We start from the raw sequence: 14,050 nt of genomic DNA, 5'->3' as shown, positions 1-14,050 counted from the left end.
GCTCGCAATCTCAAGCACCGCAAGAGGTAAAACACGCTCAGCGACATTTTAAGTGCCCGAGTTCTAAGTGTTCTAACAATCACAATTTCGATGGGCAAAAAAACTATGATATCACCTTATCTGGCTGAGGTATGGACTCGTTAGACAATGCTCGAGGCGTGGTTGCGATCGTCGTGAGGCGAATTAATTCAGCATGTGTCAATGTGAAATACTTACTTCCGACAAGCTTCGTGATGCCGAGGGTCCTAAATTTCGCATTGCGATGTGATGACAATGTTTGCATTGATTGTATGCTGTTTTGTTTATGGTGTCAATCGACTATGCCATGACTGTTATTGAGTACTTAGATATATATGGCGTCTCTCCGTGATTCTTTACCTACATTCAAACTTGAATTTTTTTATAAATATTGTATTTAAATTTGAATATTTGTGGGATCACCTGGTTATCAGTCACAGCGTTTTTTTTAAATCTTACATATATCAAATGCGTAGAATAGCTTCTTAATACCTACCTTTACCTTTCTAGTAATTTATGAAGATGAGGATAAGTGAAAAGTGCACAAACACAACATCCTAACCGGTAACTCATCTTTATAGCACTTGTAAAACAAACAACCGGCTACAATTATTACAATAACAGGGTACGGCTAACCTTTCTAGTCGGAACACTCAATAAATAACAAATTAATTCGTGTCAATATGCACATCGGCCCATCGACAAAGACTTATGCGTCCTGTTACGAAAGTTTCCACTTTAATTGCTGCCTTTCTATTGATTTACATGCTGGATCATGACCATATAGTTTGCCTATCAATATTCCACATCCAGTAGCCTGGTTTTTCTTAAGGCAGTGCTTTCAGAACGATTTTTTCGTCTAAGGTGATGCAGATTTTCCAATCGAGCCGTGTTTTTTATATTAATTGTGGTATGTTTGGTTTCAGGTCGACAAACGTCCAGCGTTAACTCGCCAGGCGTGTCCTTGCAAAACGAAGACGAAGAGAGAGAGGATACCGAACCACGTTGCTCCTTCTGTGACGCACCGTTCCCTAATATTGACGCGTGAGTATCTATTCTTACTTGGTTGATAGACGTAGATATCGTAGATAAATATTAATCGTGGTTCTTTGGAGGAGTTAAATGTCTAGAATGTATTGAGAAATATAAAGGGCATAAACAAAAATTAATTGGTCACTTAGGTAGTAGATACTTTCAAATAAACAAAAATTACTAGAATCTTAGTAAAGTTTGAATCAGAGGACAGCAAGATCATCTGGACCAATAAACAATTTTTCAATCCCATCGTAATTGCGTAACTTATTTATTAGAGCAAAAAACTCGGCAGCTTTATATCGTTAGAAAAACGTTTTCTACGCCGTTTAAAAAGTAGAGTTTCCGTTTAAAATCCCAATGCCAGGAGTCGATCTATTGCAAACGTCTTCAGAACCATTAACCTCTTGCCATAAATATTCGGTCGTCTAAGGTCCGCTAACGATTTATTTAGCGCTAGAGATGTGCCCGTTCGATAAGGCGAGCGTCGATGATTTGTTTCGAGCAGCGGGGGCACGCGACGCTCACATCTGCTATGGTGTTACCGAGATATTTTTCACCTATCGTCTAAAATAACTCAAAACTTAGTGCCGAATGTAAGTACTGTACTTTTTAATGCAGAGTATTTTATTCTACTTGCAATAAAACCACTACTGAAAAGTTTGTCTTCAATATAACACATATTCATCATGGTAGGTAATAATTATGTTGTATTTCCTACTTTGAAGCTGTTTACTGGGTATTATTTTAGAGAAATACTAATAAATGCGTAAAATAATAGTTTGAGGTTGTCAAAATATGAACAAGTAGATTCCGTAAAGTATCTTAAGGCGCAATTTCATAAGAAGAGTGATTATAATTATAACATAACAATGCTTAAACTCGATTGGTTTCATCAAACGCAATAAAATGATAAGGGTATATACTAAATGTCACAAACTAAATGCTTTACGACGATAAAATCAAATCGACAATAAACTAAGCATCTCATCACGAATAGAAAATTTATCATGAATTTATTATCTGTATGACAAGCGTCGGTAGCCCATAATGGCGTGTGTCATCATTTTCTATTGGAGCGGCGTCGAGCTCATCAATAATGCAGGAGAGATTATCGACATGCACCGTTTTAACGTATCCTCGCTTATCGCGCCATCACTATTGTTTTTAACGATTCCAACAATTCTAGGACATCGGGAGATCGATTATTTTTCTATCATGCCCTCGTTTTAATTATACCCTAGTACATCTATAGGACTAGACACTCACTATTCATGTTTGAGAGGCAAACTACACTAGTTTTAACGAAAATATTTGACAAAGGTACTGACTGACGGTAGGTATGGCCACTTCTATGAAACGTGTCAAAAGTCTCAAAACAAGGCCTTCAATTATTCATTTAGTTATGAACACAAACTGTCTATTTTACGCTTGTTAAAGATTTGCGATGTCAATAGATGTGAAAAACCGATGTAGATTTGTACATACGTCTGGCCGCTTCTCCGTCTAACATTATTCCATTACCTTTATTACTGTAGCTTAACCTGATTTGACACGCTAATGCTAATATCGGTGCTATCTTAGTTAAATGTTCTGGTCATAATGCATCAGTAGGCGTAAAATTATAATGTCACGTATGTCCCTAATACCCATTGGAACGTGATACATCGCCTTGCGCCATCCCATTGTTATCTCTTATCGGATCTCTCTTCCACTCTTGCTTTCATCACGACCGTCACAATTGGAATCATCAGACCTGTCACACCTTGAATCGATATCTGATCTATGGTAGCGCTTGCGCAGTAGAACCGAAATTACGTATTATTCGGCTCTGATTGGCTCTCTTTTGTGCAATGATTGGACTATCGGAAAGGGAATGTATTTGATGATACTTCGAAAGTGCTAGCGGGATACCGATTTGAAAAACAAAAAAAAATGCGTAATGAATAATTAAATATTACTTTAATTCTCGCGTCTCAACTCATACATTCCAGTGGATTCGTGTATTGCATAGACAAATAGAAACACATTGGTAATATTGGTGTTATCTCGTAAGCCATCGGGGACTGAGCCAAGGAATTTCTCAATCGATTGTTAGCGCTTTGGATCTACAATCGATTATTAAAATGTAAGCACGATCGTCGGTACATCATTAGTCTACTGAGCCGCTAAAATGTTGCTTACTAAATGTTACACTTAAAAATATATCTTTCGTTTCAGCAGTAAACTAGTAAATTTCATTCAAAATTTAGTCTTTCACAGTAAAAAAATAAAAAAGTGCCTAATTCAATTTACCTCACATTTTTTTGTGTACTTAGCTTAAATTTCTTATTACTGATCACTTCCACATAATTATAATTACAGGCCCTAAAGTTCTTCTTTCTGTTTTCTAAACTACTTAATTATTTAAACCTAACAGATAATTAATTTAAATGTTAGACCCGATATGGGTTATACCGTATAAGTAGGTTATACTTAATTAAATACTTACTAACTACCCTATCTACGTACGGTTATGTTACGTGTTTGTGAATCAACATAGTCATCATCACTATAGGTTAATTATTATCATATTCATCATATATTTTTATTACTACAGCTTAACTCTTAAATATTTAATTTTACAGCGCATTTGCGCCTCTAGCTGTAATGCTGTAAAATCATCCCTAAATAAATATCAATATCAATATCTACATACAAAATTAATCAACACTGCTACGGCTTAATAGGCTAGATGACAAATTTTCATATATGGTATCAATCGATCAGGTTTGTCTTTAGGATCAAAAGTTTTTACGGGACCCATTGCATTAAAGCAATGAAAGTCAGAAATGATAATTAAAGTCCAACAGTCGTACTTCACTCGCGAAACGCTCCTGACAAAACGATAAGCGAACGTCTATTTTAATAAATTTTGTTATAAAATTCAATATGTGTCATCATCCCTATTACTCGTACTACGCAAATGTAATCAACATTTGCGTCGGACCTAGTTTTCCAGCGCGCAGCAGCATTTTAAAGTCGCTTCAGGTATCAGTGGCTCGTGTGGGTGGAGCTTAATGGATCGGCTCTGTATGAAAGTTGTTCATTGGATGTTATCAATTCGTGAACATGTAGATTGCCCTTATGATCACAAAATCGGCTTCCTACAGTATGTTTGAACCTAATTTGCGTTTTGTTTTAAACCTTAATCGGATACAACATCTTTTTAACCCTTTGGGGTGTCGGTGGCACAGTAACTTTATAATAATAACTACATTATATTGGTTTAATTTAAGATTACTTTATTTTCTACATGACCGTGTCGAGTCAGTTTACATCTCTCCCTCTCTAGTGTTGCCAACAACACTCCACTCTTTTTCCTCGACGTGAGGTCTCTTCAGATGCGTGGCGATTCGCCACAACCCCCAAACCCCTGACGCAAAAAAGAGGGGTATTATATGTTTAACGCCAATGTTTGTCTGTGTGTCTGTCCGTGGCATCGTAGCTGTCAAACGGATGGACCGATTTCGATGCGTTTTTTTACGTGAAAGCGAGTTTTCTTGTGGTGATTCTTTGCTTTGTTTGATAAAAATCGACCTAGAAGTTTGAAGAGTATCTGCTTTTTTATGTAAGGGATTTCTGGTATAAAATGATGTTTTTAGGGTTTATTTAATTTTTTTTAACTTTAATAGTGCTTTTTTGTTTTCCTTTGTGTGGGTAAATCATTTTGTGTAGCGCATAGTTTAGTTTCGTTACCTAATTCGCTATTTAGTTTTTATTTGTCAGAATTCCAACCGTTTTTTGTGTCACACAAGGGTACTATTTAGTATGATGAAAAAAAAAAACCAAATTGTTTTGAATTATTTAATACATACCATTCGTCTCATACATAACATTCATCTTGCTGCGTCCAATAATTACGTTTCACTCTCTACAGAGCAATCATTGTTAAAAACTTAATAAGCTTTTTGTCATCGAGGCTCTACAGGGTACTCACTAATAGATCAATTGTTGCATTCCACTCTATAAACGTGCCTAAAAAACGGCACACTTTCAATTGTAACTGCCCACAATTACGTAATATGCTATTAAGAGGAACACAATCGATCTCTGTTAGAACCGTTTACTTAGATGTAGCAGTGCGTTTGTAATGATAATAAAAAAATACGCCGCCGAAGATCGCCTGCGCAGATAGGTGAATGTTGCAAGTGGACCCTGGGGCGGTGCGTTGTGCTGGCGCTGGCTCGTGCGGCACTTACAAGGCTAAAACGGCTTCTATTACAGCTGGCTACTATCTTGAAGATACTTAACGGAAATAGTAGGGTACGAGTCGCAATCCAATACGGTTTAAACCTTTGACTCGTTCTAAATTTTATATTTAGAAAAAATATTACAGTAGGGCAGATATTGCTAGGTCTACGCAATCACGTTACATTACTGACGGCAGATTTTATTCCTGAGATTAATTAAAAGATACGGCGCTCTGGCGGTCCGGCCGTCCGCGAGAGTGAAAATGCATCATGTCATCGTGACAACTATGATCATACAAAATAGGACAACATACCATTCCACTCCAATAAAGAAACTTATGTAAATTTTAGAACAAACGCGGCGATGTAATCACCGCTAGCCTCCGAGCTCGTAACTCAGATAGCGCAGCAGGTGCTATGTTAGATATAGCCGGAGGCAGTGAGGGTTGCGTGTGGTGGACCAGTTACTGCCAAGGAGACTCGCTTTGACTATTTTTGTAATATTATATACGGTTTTCATGAAATGACAGCCAATCATGACAGCAATAACAGGATTTTCTTGACCCTCGCGGTTTACGATGTCGGAAACTCGTTAGCTACCTAGAAAATTTATGGAGGCGAGGACTTAAACGTTTAGCTCTTAGTTGGAAAATAATCGTTTGGTTTTGTTCACTGAGCCCTACAGAGTTATGATTTATTATCTTTGTTTATGGCACGTTCAGATTAACTTTACAATTGCCATATTTAGGTACCTACAGTAATTTTAATGTTATATTCTGCAAAGTAGGTTCTAAAAGAGGCATACTGATATCTGCCGCTGCCGCAAACTGTGAGCCTAAATTGCAGATGTTTTATATATATATCATAAAGCGCGATATATCATCAATTGAAAAAATGAATTGAAACATTCACCAAGTTGGACAAAAACAAGATTGAATTATGTTCATCTGGTTCTAAGCTATCTCCGCGTAGGCGATCCCGATGCTTACAGATGTTATCGTTTCGTCTCTTCCTGTACTTATACCTTGGTCTACCAGAAGGCGGTTTTACTTAATCTAGTTCGTTAGCGTAATCTTTTCACTTTCTAATAGAGACGTTGAATGTAAGTTCCTGCAGGATTAATCCATATTGATATAATCCATATTGAATGTAAGTTCCTGCAGGATTAATCTATATATAGTAATGAGAGCTCGGATCCAATATTACTAAGTACTTATTGCATATATTTGAACACTAGTCTAAAACTAAATCTATTACAAAATTATATAGGTAGGTACTTATAGGGACCGTGCGCGTTGGAGAGTCTGCCCTCTTGCGGCCTGAATCGGAATCATATGTGCACACGTACATTGCCAAAGCAAGTGCCTCGTTCTACCGTTCTCGTCGGTACGTTTTTTTGTGCACAGTAGGTTCTGCCATCTTGTGGGCTACATCGGAACGGAAGCATAAACGACACATTTACGCCTCGCGTCAAAAATCTGACGGCTCCTATGCTGCCCCCTATAGTACACGCACGGGGCCTATAAGTATTTAAACTCGCATCTTGTCAAACATTGGTTGAACTGGAGGGGCAAAACTTTTATGGTTTCGTAATTATTCATAATTATGATGGCATTAAAGTGCGTATAATTTTTTAAAATATAAAAGTATGTTCTCCGTTCCAGTCTCGACCGTCACTTGATCCAGTCTCACGCGCAGCCGGCAGCGGCGTTCCACTGCGAGCTGTGTAACCGCGCGTACAGCTCCCGCCCGCTGCTGCTGCGGCACCGCGCGCTCGCGCACACCGACATCAGGAAATACCCCTGCGAGAACTGCCCTAAGGTAATACCACTTAAATTTTGAACCACTACCGCTCTTAGGGTCGGTTGACGGTTGCACCAAACTGTTCGATCGTTAAAGAGTTAGCAAAATTTTTATGTATGGAAAGTTTCATAGTAAAGCGCCGGGGTGCGCCGGCTGACGTTGATCAGTCTGTCAAATGTCGTTGGTGCTACTGGCCCTTAATATAAATAAAAGCGAAAGTAACTATATCTGTTCGTCACCTGTTCACGCTAATCGCTTTAGGGTAACATTCCATTACCAACGACAGCTGCACTACTGTCAATTTTACTATGGAAATTGACAATGACAGCGACGCATTCAGTACCGGTAGTGCAGCTGCGGTTAGAAATGGAATGTTACCATTAGATGAAATTTGGTATAGAGATAATTTGAGTCCTTTGAGTCCTTCTTACGGCGCGATTCGGGAAATGAATTAGAGACGAACTAGATATGAAATAGTGAAGATATGTGACGTTCCACGGCAAAATGTACACTATGGTGGCTGGCGCTTACGCTATTATTAACGCCGCTCCAATATTCAGCCGGGGCGGCTATGGTACCTTTTGCCGTGGAACGTCACATATCTTTACTGTTTCATATCTAGTTTATCTCTAACTCATTTCCCGAATCGCGCCGTTATAATAATATAGGGGGTATTACTGCAATGTTCTGCCGCCAGAGTGCAGCACTAGCGCCACTAGTAAACTTATACATACAGTGCCTTACAATAAAATATGACATTGATACAAGGTGGTTTGGTAACGAGGGTCTGCCGGGAAACACGAAAATCGACATTTAGTTATCTGCCTCTTTATCACTCGAATATGCAAGAGTGATAAGGTTAGATAACGAAATTTCGAGTTTCTTGTTTCGCGATAGAACCCTAGATTGTGATGGGTTTAGTAATGGCGCCCCCTATGCACAGTTTCGCGTAATATTATATTTATATTTTTTTTATTTTTAGGTAGTAGGTCCGATTTTGGATTAGAAAACCTATCAGAAAGGTTGAACTCACCCGTAGTTTGCTTGATAATAGATTAAGCAAGGCTAATAACTCCTTCACTAAAGGCATCAAGTCGTAACCATTATTATCAATAAACAAATAACATAATTCATTCCAACTATGGTGATTGATGTGATGATGCTTATCTAAAGAAAGTAACGATATCTGAAAAAGGAAGATATCATTATGCTTTTTTTCAAATATGTTTAGTATTGAATTTACATGAAATGACTTATGGTTTCGGTAGGGATGATTATAAAATATGTATTTTCATTTTAATACATTCGTGGAACAACATGCGCACTCAAGATAATAAATTTAGAGTTTTCCTTAATTTTTACGCTGTCGTTCCACCACAATTTCTAATCGATATAATTCATTCTACATTTGGTGATATTGCAATTATTCATATTGACATTCAGAAGCACAAATATTAATAAGGTAAAATAAATTCGATTATAGACCGACCGCTTAAATGAGTCCTCGCCTGCGCGATACGGACGCGACGGGGTAGGACGACTTAGGGCGGCGGGGAAGGTGCTGGCGTCGTACGCCTGCCGCCCGCACGTTCCCCGCCACCCTTAGTCTTCCTACCCCGTCGCCCCCGTACCGCGCAGGCGAGGACCCATTTAAACGGTCGGACTAACTATAGTGTCATTGTGTAGAATTGCATTATCACCATTGAAGTTTATCGAGTATGAAATTTCACCCGTCCGAAACCTGATGTTATTTCAGGTATTTACCGATCCTTCCAACCTCCAGCGCCACATCCGCGCGCAGCACGTCGGCGCGCGCAGCCACGCGTGCCCCGAGTGCGGCAAGACCTTCGCCACATCCTCAGGCCTCAAGCAGCACACGCACATACACTCCAGCGTCAAGCCCTTCCAGTGCAAGGTGTGCTTTAAGGTGAGTCTCCCTCTGTTACTCCAATTACTAGCTACATTAGAGAATTTAATAACTGGAGTCGCCTTTAAGAGCTTACCCCTCTGCCGAAAAACTTGCACAATTGTGCAAACTTTTGTATGGATTGACGTGGCTATTTGTACCTTACGTACAAATCATGTAGAAATAGCAATACTTTTGACGCCCCCTCCCCCGCAAAAATCGGCCGACTGTTTTGTACATAAAATGACAGCAATGACGTCTCCAGTTACTAAATGCTCTAAGCTGGCTACCGACAGCCAAAAATATGCTTATGGAATAATTCCAGTGAATGCAAAGCGGCTCTGGCCTCTATGCTGCTCTATGCCGGTGCCCAACCATATCAATACATTGCGCTATTTCCTTTTCTTACGCTGAAATATCATCTCGAAAAAAAGGATGAGCGTATTTAATCAATCGGGCTGCCTGACAAGACAATAAATTACATTTATGTTCTTACCTTTTTAACGTATCTTTTATCTGGACCATCATAGAGATAAAACTTTATTAAGTTTTGTTGTTGTTTTGTTTGTACTAATTACGCCTGTACATACAAATTGTTATTATTTATCCACAATAATAGCTATTTAATTGAGACTAAGGCACTTAGTATCACGAAAAGATCGTAATTTTTCCGGTCAAAACAAATATATCTGTTTTCCTCTTCTTAGCTAATAAAACATGCAACCAATATAGGTAATTAAAATGTAACACTTAAACGTTATAAATTATTTATAACGATTATTTATGTTTTGTTTCAGTCTTACACACAGTTTTCCAACTTGTGCAGACACAAGCGGATGCACGTCGCCTGCAGGGCCCTAGTCGAGTGCGGGAAATGTGGCAACTCCTTCAACTCTTACGCTTCTCTTACTAAACACAAGAGATTCTGTGACACTGCCAGCGCCGCCAACGTTGGAATGAGAGGGCAAATGCCGCAAGGACTGCCCCAAATGCCATCCCTCCCCAATATCGGAATGAATACGTCTGGCAACCCTAATCCTTTCCCTATGTACAGACCGACTTTACCGCTTCCATATAACACCTTTGCCCAGTATCCTGGGCTGTTCTCTGCGGCAGCCGCTGCTGCATGCCCTCCAGAGTTTTTAAACCCACTGCTCTTCAATGTTCAAGGCGCAAGACTTGCCATGGAACATGACTTTGCTCTAACAAACGCTAGTTTATTGTCGAAGCACCAAGAAGGTCGAAGCATGTCTGTCAAAAGTGTGGATAGCTCAAATTCACTTGATGATATAATGAAGAAGAATAAGGATTTGGACTATGAATCCATTAAGCGCGAAAGCGATACAGGTGATCGAACCACGCCGAATAAAGCGCATGGATTAACTGTAAAACAATCGCCTCCTTCAGTCGAGGAAGTCCCAACCCAACAACGCCCGTCACCTGTGTTGAGCATGTCAACGCCTATGAATCCATTCAATTTTGCTAGAGATGACATGAAACATCGGAAATCACCATTCAATTTTTCACTGAAGCTCAATAACAACACCATTCAAGGAAACAAGTCTCGCTCTCCGTTTCCAACAGACTTGTCTAAAAATGATACAAATGATGATGAAAAGAATTCAGAATACTCTGATTCAGAAGTAGAAGTGAAGAAGGACGACGGCGACCAGCCTCTGGATTTGTCAGTTTCCCGGAAGCAAAGCGACAAAGACTCCGAAGCCGATCTGGATGATCGTTCCTTTCGTAACTCATCTGTCAAATCATATTCTCCTCCCGAAAGTCCAATGGAGCGCGATAGCAAAACTCCCGAAAACGACACAGCAGATATCGATGTGGAGGGAGTAGAGCCCAAACGCGAAGATACGCCCCCGCAACTGGTATCGCCGCCACTAGCATTTCCGATGCCCGTGCACCCACAGCACAACAACAGCCTCATAGACGCCATGTATCGCCCCAGATTTCCGTCCTTCCATTCAGCATCCGACTCGATTCTGAATTCTTCACCCTACGTTCCGACCCCGTTTAATTTTTTATCCCCACTCCTTGGTACGGATGGCCCCGATAGGCAACAGAGCGCGTATGCAAAATTTCGTGAACTCAGCGCCGGGTCAGGGAAGCTTCGCGATCGCTACGCTTGCAAGTTTTGCGGGAAGGTATTTCCACGCAGCGCGAATCTGACGCGCCACCTTCGTACCCACACTGGGGAGCAGCCATACAAGTGTAAGTACTGCGAGCGTTCTTTCTCAATTTCATCTAACCTACAGCGACACGTGAGGAACATACACAACAAAGAGAGACCGTTCAGATGTCCACTGTGCGATAGGTGTTTCGGACAGCAAACGAATTTGGACCGGCACCTGAAGAAGCATGAAGCCGAGGGCGGAGACTCCCCGAGCTCTGCTGATACGGAACGCGAGGATGCGTACTTCGATGACATCCGATCGTTCATGGGCAAGGTGACATGCTCGCCGGGAGCGCGCTCGCCGCCTGCTTCATCCCCTCACGCGCCGCACGCGCCGCACCGCCCTTCCGTGCTCGCCATTTCCACATAGCCACCGGCATACCCGCTACCGCCTCCGCCGCCGCTGTGGCCGCAGCCGTTCGAATAGCCTCGAGAACTGCTTGTATGCCGCCTGTTCGAGTCGAGCTCACAGGCGAGGCTCGAGACGAGCGGGTGTTCGACTACGTAGCTATTGACGTCTCTCTATAGACCACTGAAAACGACAAAAAGCTGTATTAGTAATTCATTTTAAGACAATTATCGTAATGATGCCTGAAACTCATCCGCATGTAATTTTTATATGAATTCGTTTCAGGGAATAGCTTGTTTGTATTCGTAAAAGAAGTTTTTTTTGTCTATTTTGTTACTTATTTAAAGCTACACGGTGTATGTCAAATTCAATTTCTTCTTTTGCGTCAACTTACTAGAAAACTGGTATCATTCGAGTAGTTAGTTAAATACTTATTATCATGACAACATAATTAGCCAGTGAGAGCGTTCGAGTTCTTCTCTTTAACATAGAGTTATATCGTTTTACGCGCTAAAATAATTGTTCCTAGTTTAATCTTGTGATTTAAGATTGAATTAAATAGTGTACTTTATGAACTGTATATATTTTTCCACAGCCGATTTATAGATTAAGTATATGCATATTATTATGAACGTAGTTTGTTGATAATGTGTAAAGTATAAGTTAATGTGTAAAAATATATATGACTTTATTTGATGTATTCGTTTGCACGTCGCTCATAAGTAAAAATTTAATTACTTTTTTAGTGATATCATTTTGTAATTACTAAACTAAAGAGGGTGAAATTATTCGGTCAGACTCGCATCGTATTTCTCTTTTAGTCAAGAACCTACCAAAGCATTTGTAATTATAGACAAAATTGTTTACTAATCGGTTTATAGAAAGGGATAGATAACTTAATATAAAAATTGGCACTATAAAATGATGCTTAGATTATTGTTATATTATTAAGTAGATACGTGAATTGCAGATCCCTTAAAATATTTTGTTAAATTGTTATTTACACCGTTATTGTACATACAAGATTGAAGGCAGATCACACGTTGACCGTAGGCAGTCCAGATATTACGCTCTTGTAATTATTTCCTGCAAAATCTAGAGTTATAGAACTTTTAAAATAATTGTTAGCTTTTAAATCAGCCACTACTATTTAATTAAGAGTCATTCAAGTTAATCACAAATGAACGTCACTCGCAGTATATTTATTTTGTATGTACTTGTTATCCTATATTTTTTAAATAATTATCTGATGTTAATTTCTTTTCTCCCCAATATATGTTCTTCCTGAACCGTAGCGTAGGTCTGTATCTAGAAATACGTCTATGAATTGTCTTCTAGTGTGAGTTCAAATGCAGGTTAAAGTAAATATACTGTGAGGTACTATCACATCTACTGAATTTGTAGATAGATATAAAATGTAAAATTGTTTAGGTACATAGTAAATTAGAGTTTTTGATGCTTAGCGCATCATAAAATGCAATTATCACTTGCATTTCTAAAAGCAATGAAATACTTATAAAGTAGATAGTTGTTTGTATTCAATAGTACTATTTTAGTACTATAATCATATCACTTCGATGCACTAGTTATATTTTAAGGTTTTAGCGTCACAAACAATACCTAATTATTATCTATCTTCTAAGACACTTGTACCTAAATTATTTAATTTCAAGTTCGTTTACACGCAGAACGTGATTATTGTATCTCATTGAAAAATAAAACAGTACAACGTAGATATGCCTTTGAATTATTATTATTATTTTCTATAAAACCTCCCTACGACGTCGTGTGGGTGGGTCAAACAGATCACTGTGTTATGTCTTTCCTGTAGACATACACAAGAGTTAAGGGCTATAAAGGTTAATTTTCTTATTTAACCCTTATCCACGTGAAAAGGTCCTCCTTTTATTTACAGAACTATGATAAAATAATTACTTACATGCCCACAAGCTGTTAACTATTGCCCACAGGAGAGAAAAATGAACAGTTCGCGCGAACAGTATGTGTATGTCTACAGGAGAGACGTAACACTGTGATCTGTTTGACCCAGGTATCACTGCTGGGCAAAGATTCGTCTCTATCGAGTGCATACTGCTCTTGTACTTCCTTTATATTGCGGTGCAAAAATGTCAAGATAATTTGGATTTCAAATTGTCTTTAAATATAAGGTACCTTACCTATTGGAAGATACTTATATGTAAGTACATATATCACAGCAAGGGTCAATGTGGTAATGCAATAAAGACAAGTTTGGTAATTATCAATATGTGGATAGCAATGCACGCATGAGAACTTTCCAAAGTTGCGAAACTTTCCACATGAGAAATTCTCGGTAACTTCTGAGAATGTTCTCGAGAACGAGAATTTATTTATTTATCGTAGTTTATACCATGAATATTCACGATAGTTTAGGTGTAGTCTTTACCCCCAGAAAATTCCGACTTTTGGTCGTCCGCTTTCGGTCAGAAAAATGTATGACGGCCCGGCCAAACGGTCAGACTTAGGTGGGGGGTGCTCGACCAAAT

At 39.2% G+C, this 14,050-nt stretch overlaps 1 protein-coding gene across 5 annotated transcripts in view; it reads left to right on the top strand.

The window, feature by feature from the left end:
* Window positions 1-13,258, top strand: part of LOC134672469 (histone-lysine N-methyltransferase MECOM-like) — a 134,391-nt gene extending 121,133 nt beyond the window's left edge. For 4 of the 5 annotated variants that reach the window (XM_063530401.1, XM_063530400.1, XM_063530405.1 and 1 more), the window contains 4 exons: window positions 945-1,062; window positions 6,947-7,103; window positions 8,842-9,012; window positions 9,789-13,258. In XM_063530401.1, coding sequence (XP_063386471.1) covers window positions 945-1,062; window positions 6,947-7,103; window positions 8,842-9,012; window positions 9,789-11,546 — 2,204 coding nt within the window. In that variant the 3' untranslated portion in view covers window positions 11,547-13,258. The remainder of the gene's footprint in view (window positions 1-944; window positions 1,063-6,946; window positions 7,104-8,841; window positions 9,013-9,788) is intronic. The other variant, XM_063530403.1, reaches the window with a different exon arrangement.
* The last annotated feature ends 792 nt before the right edge of the window (window positions 13,259-14,050 follow it).

This window comes from Cydia fagiglandana, chromosome 17 (genome assembly GCF_963556715.1).
Source record: "Cydia fagiglandana chromosome 17, ilCydFagi1.1, whole genome shotgun sequence".
Lineage (NCBI taxonomy): Eukaryota > Metazoa > Arthropoda > Insecta > Lepidoptera > Tortricidae > Cydia > Cydia fagiglandana.
Note: the sequence above shows the minus strand (reverse complement) of the source record. Positions and strands in the feature narration are given on the sequence as shown.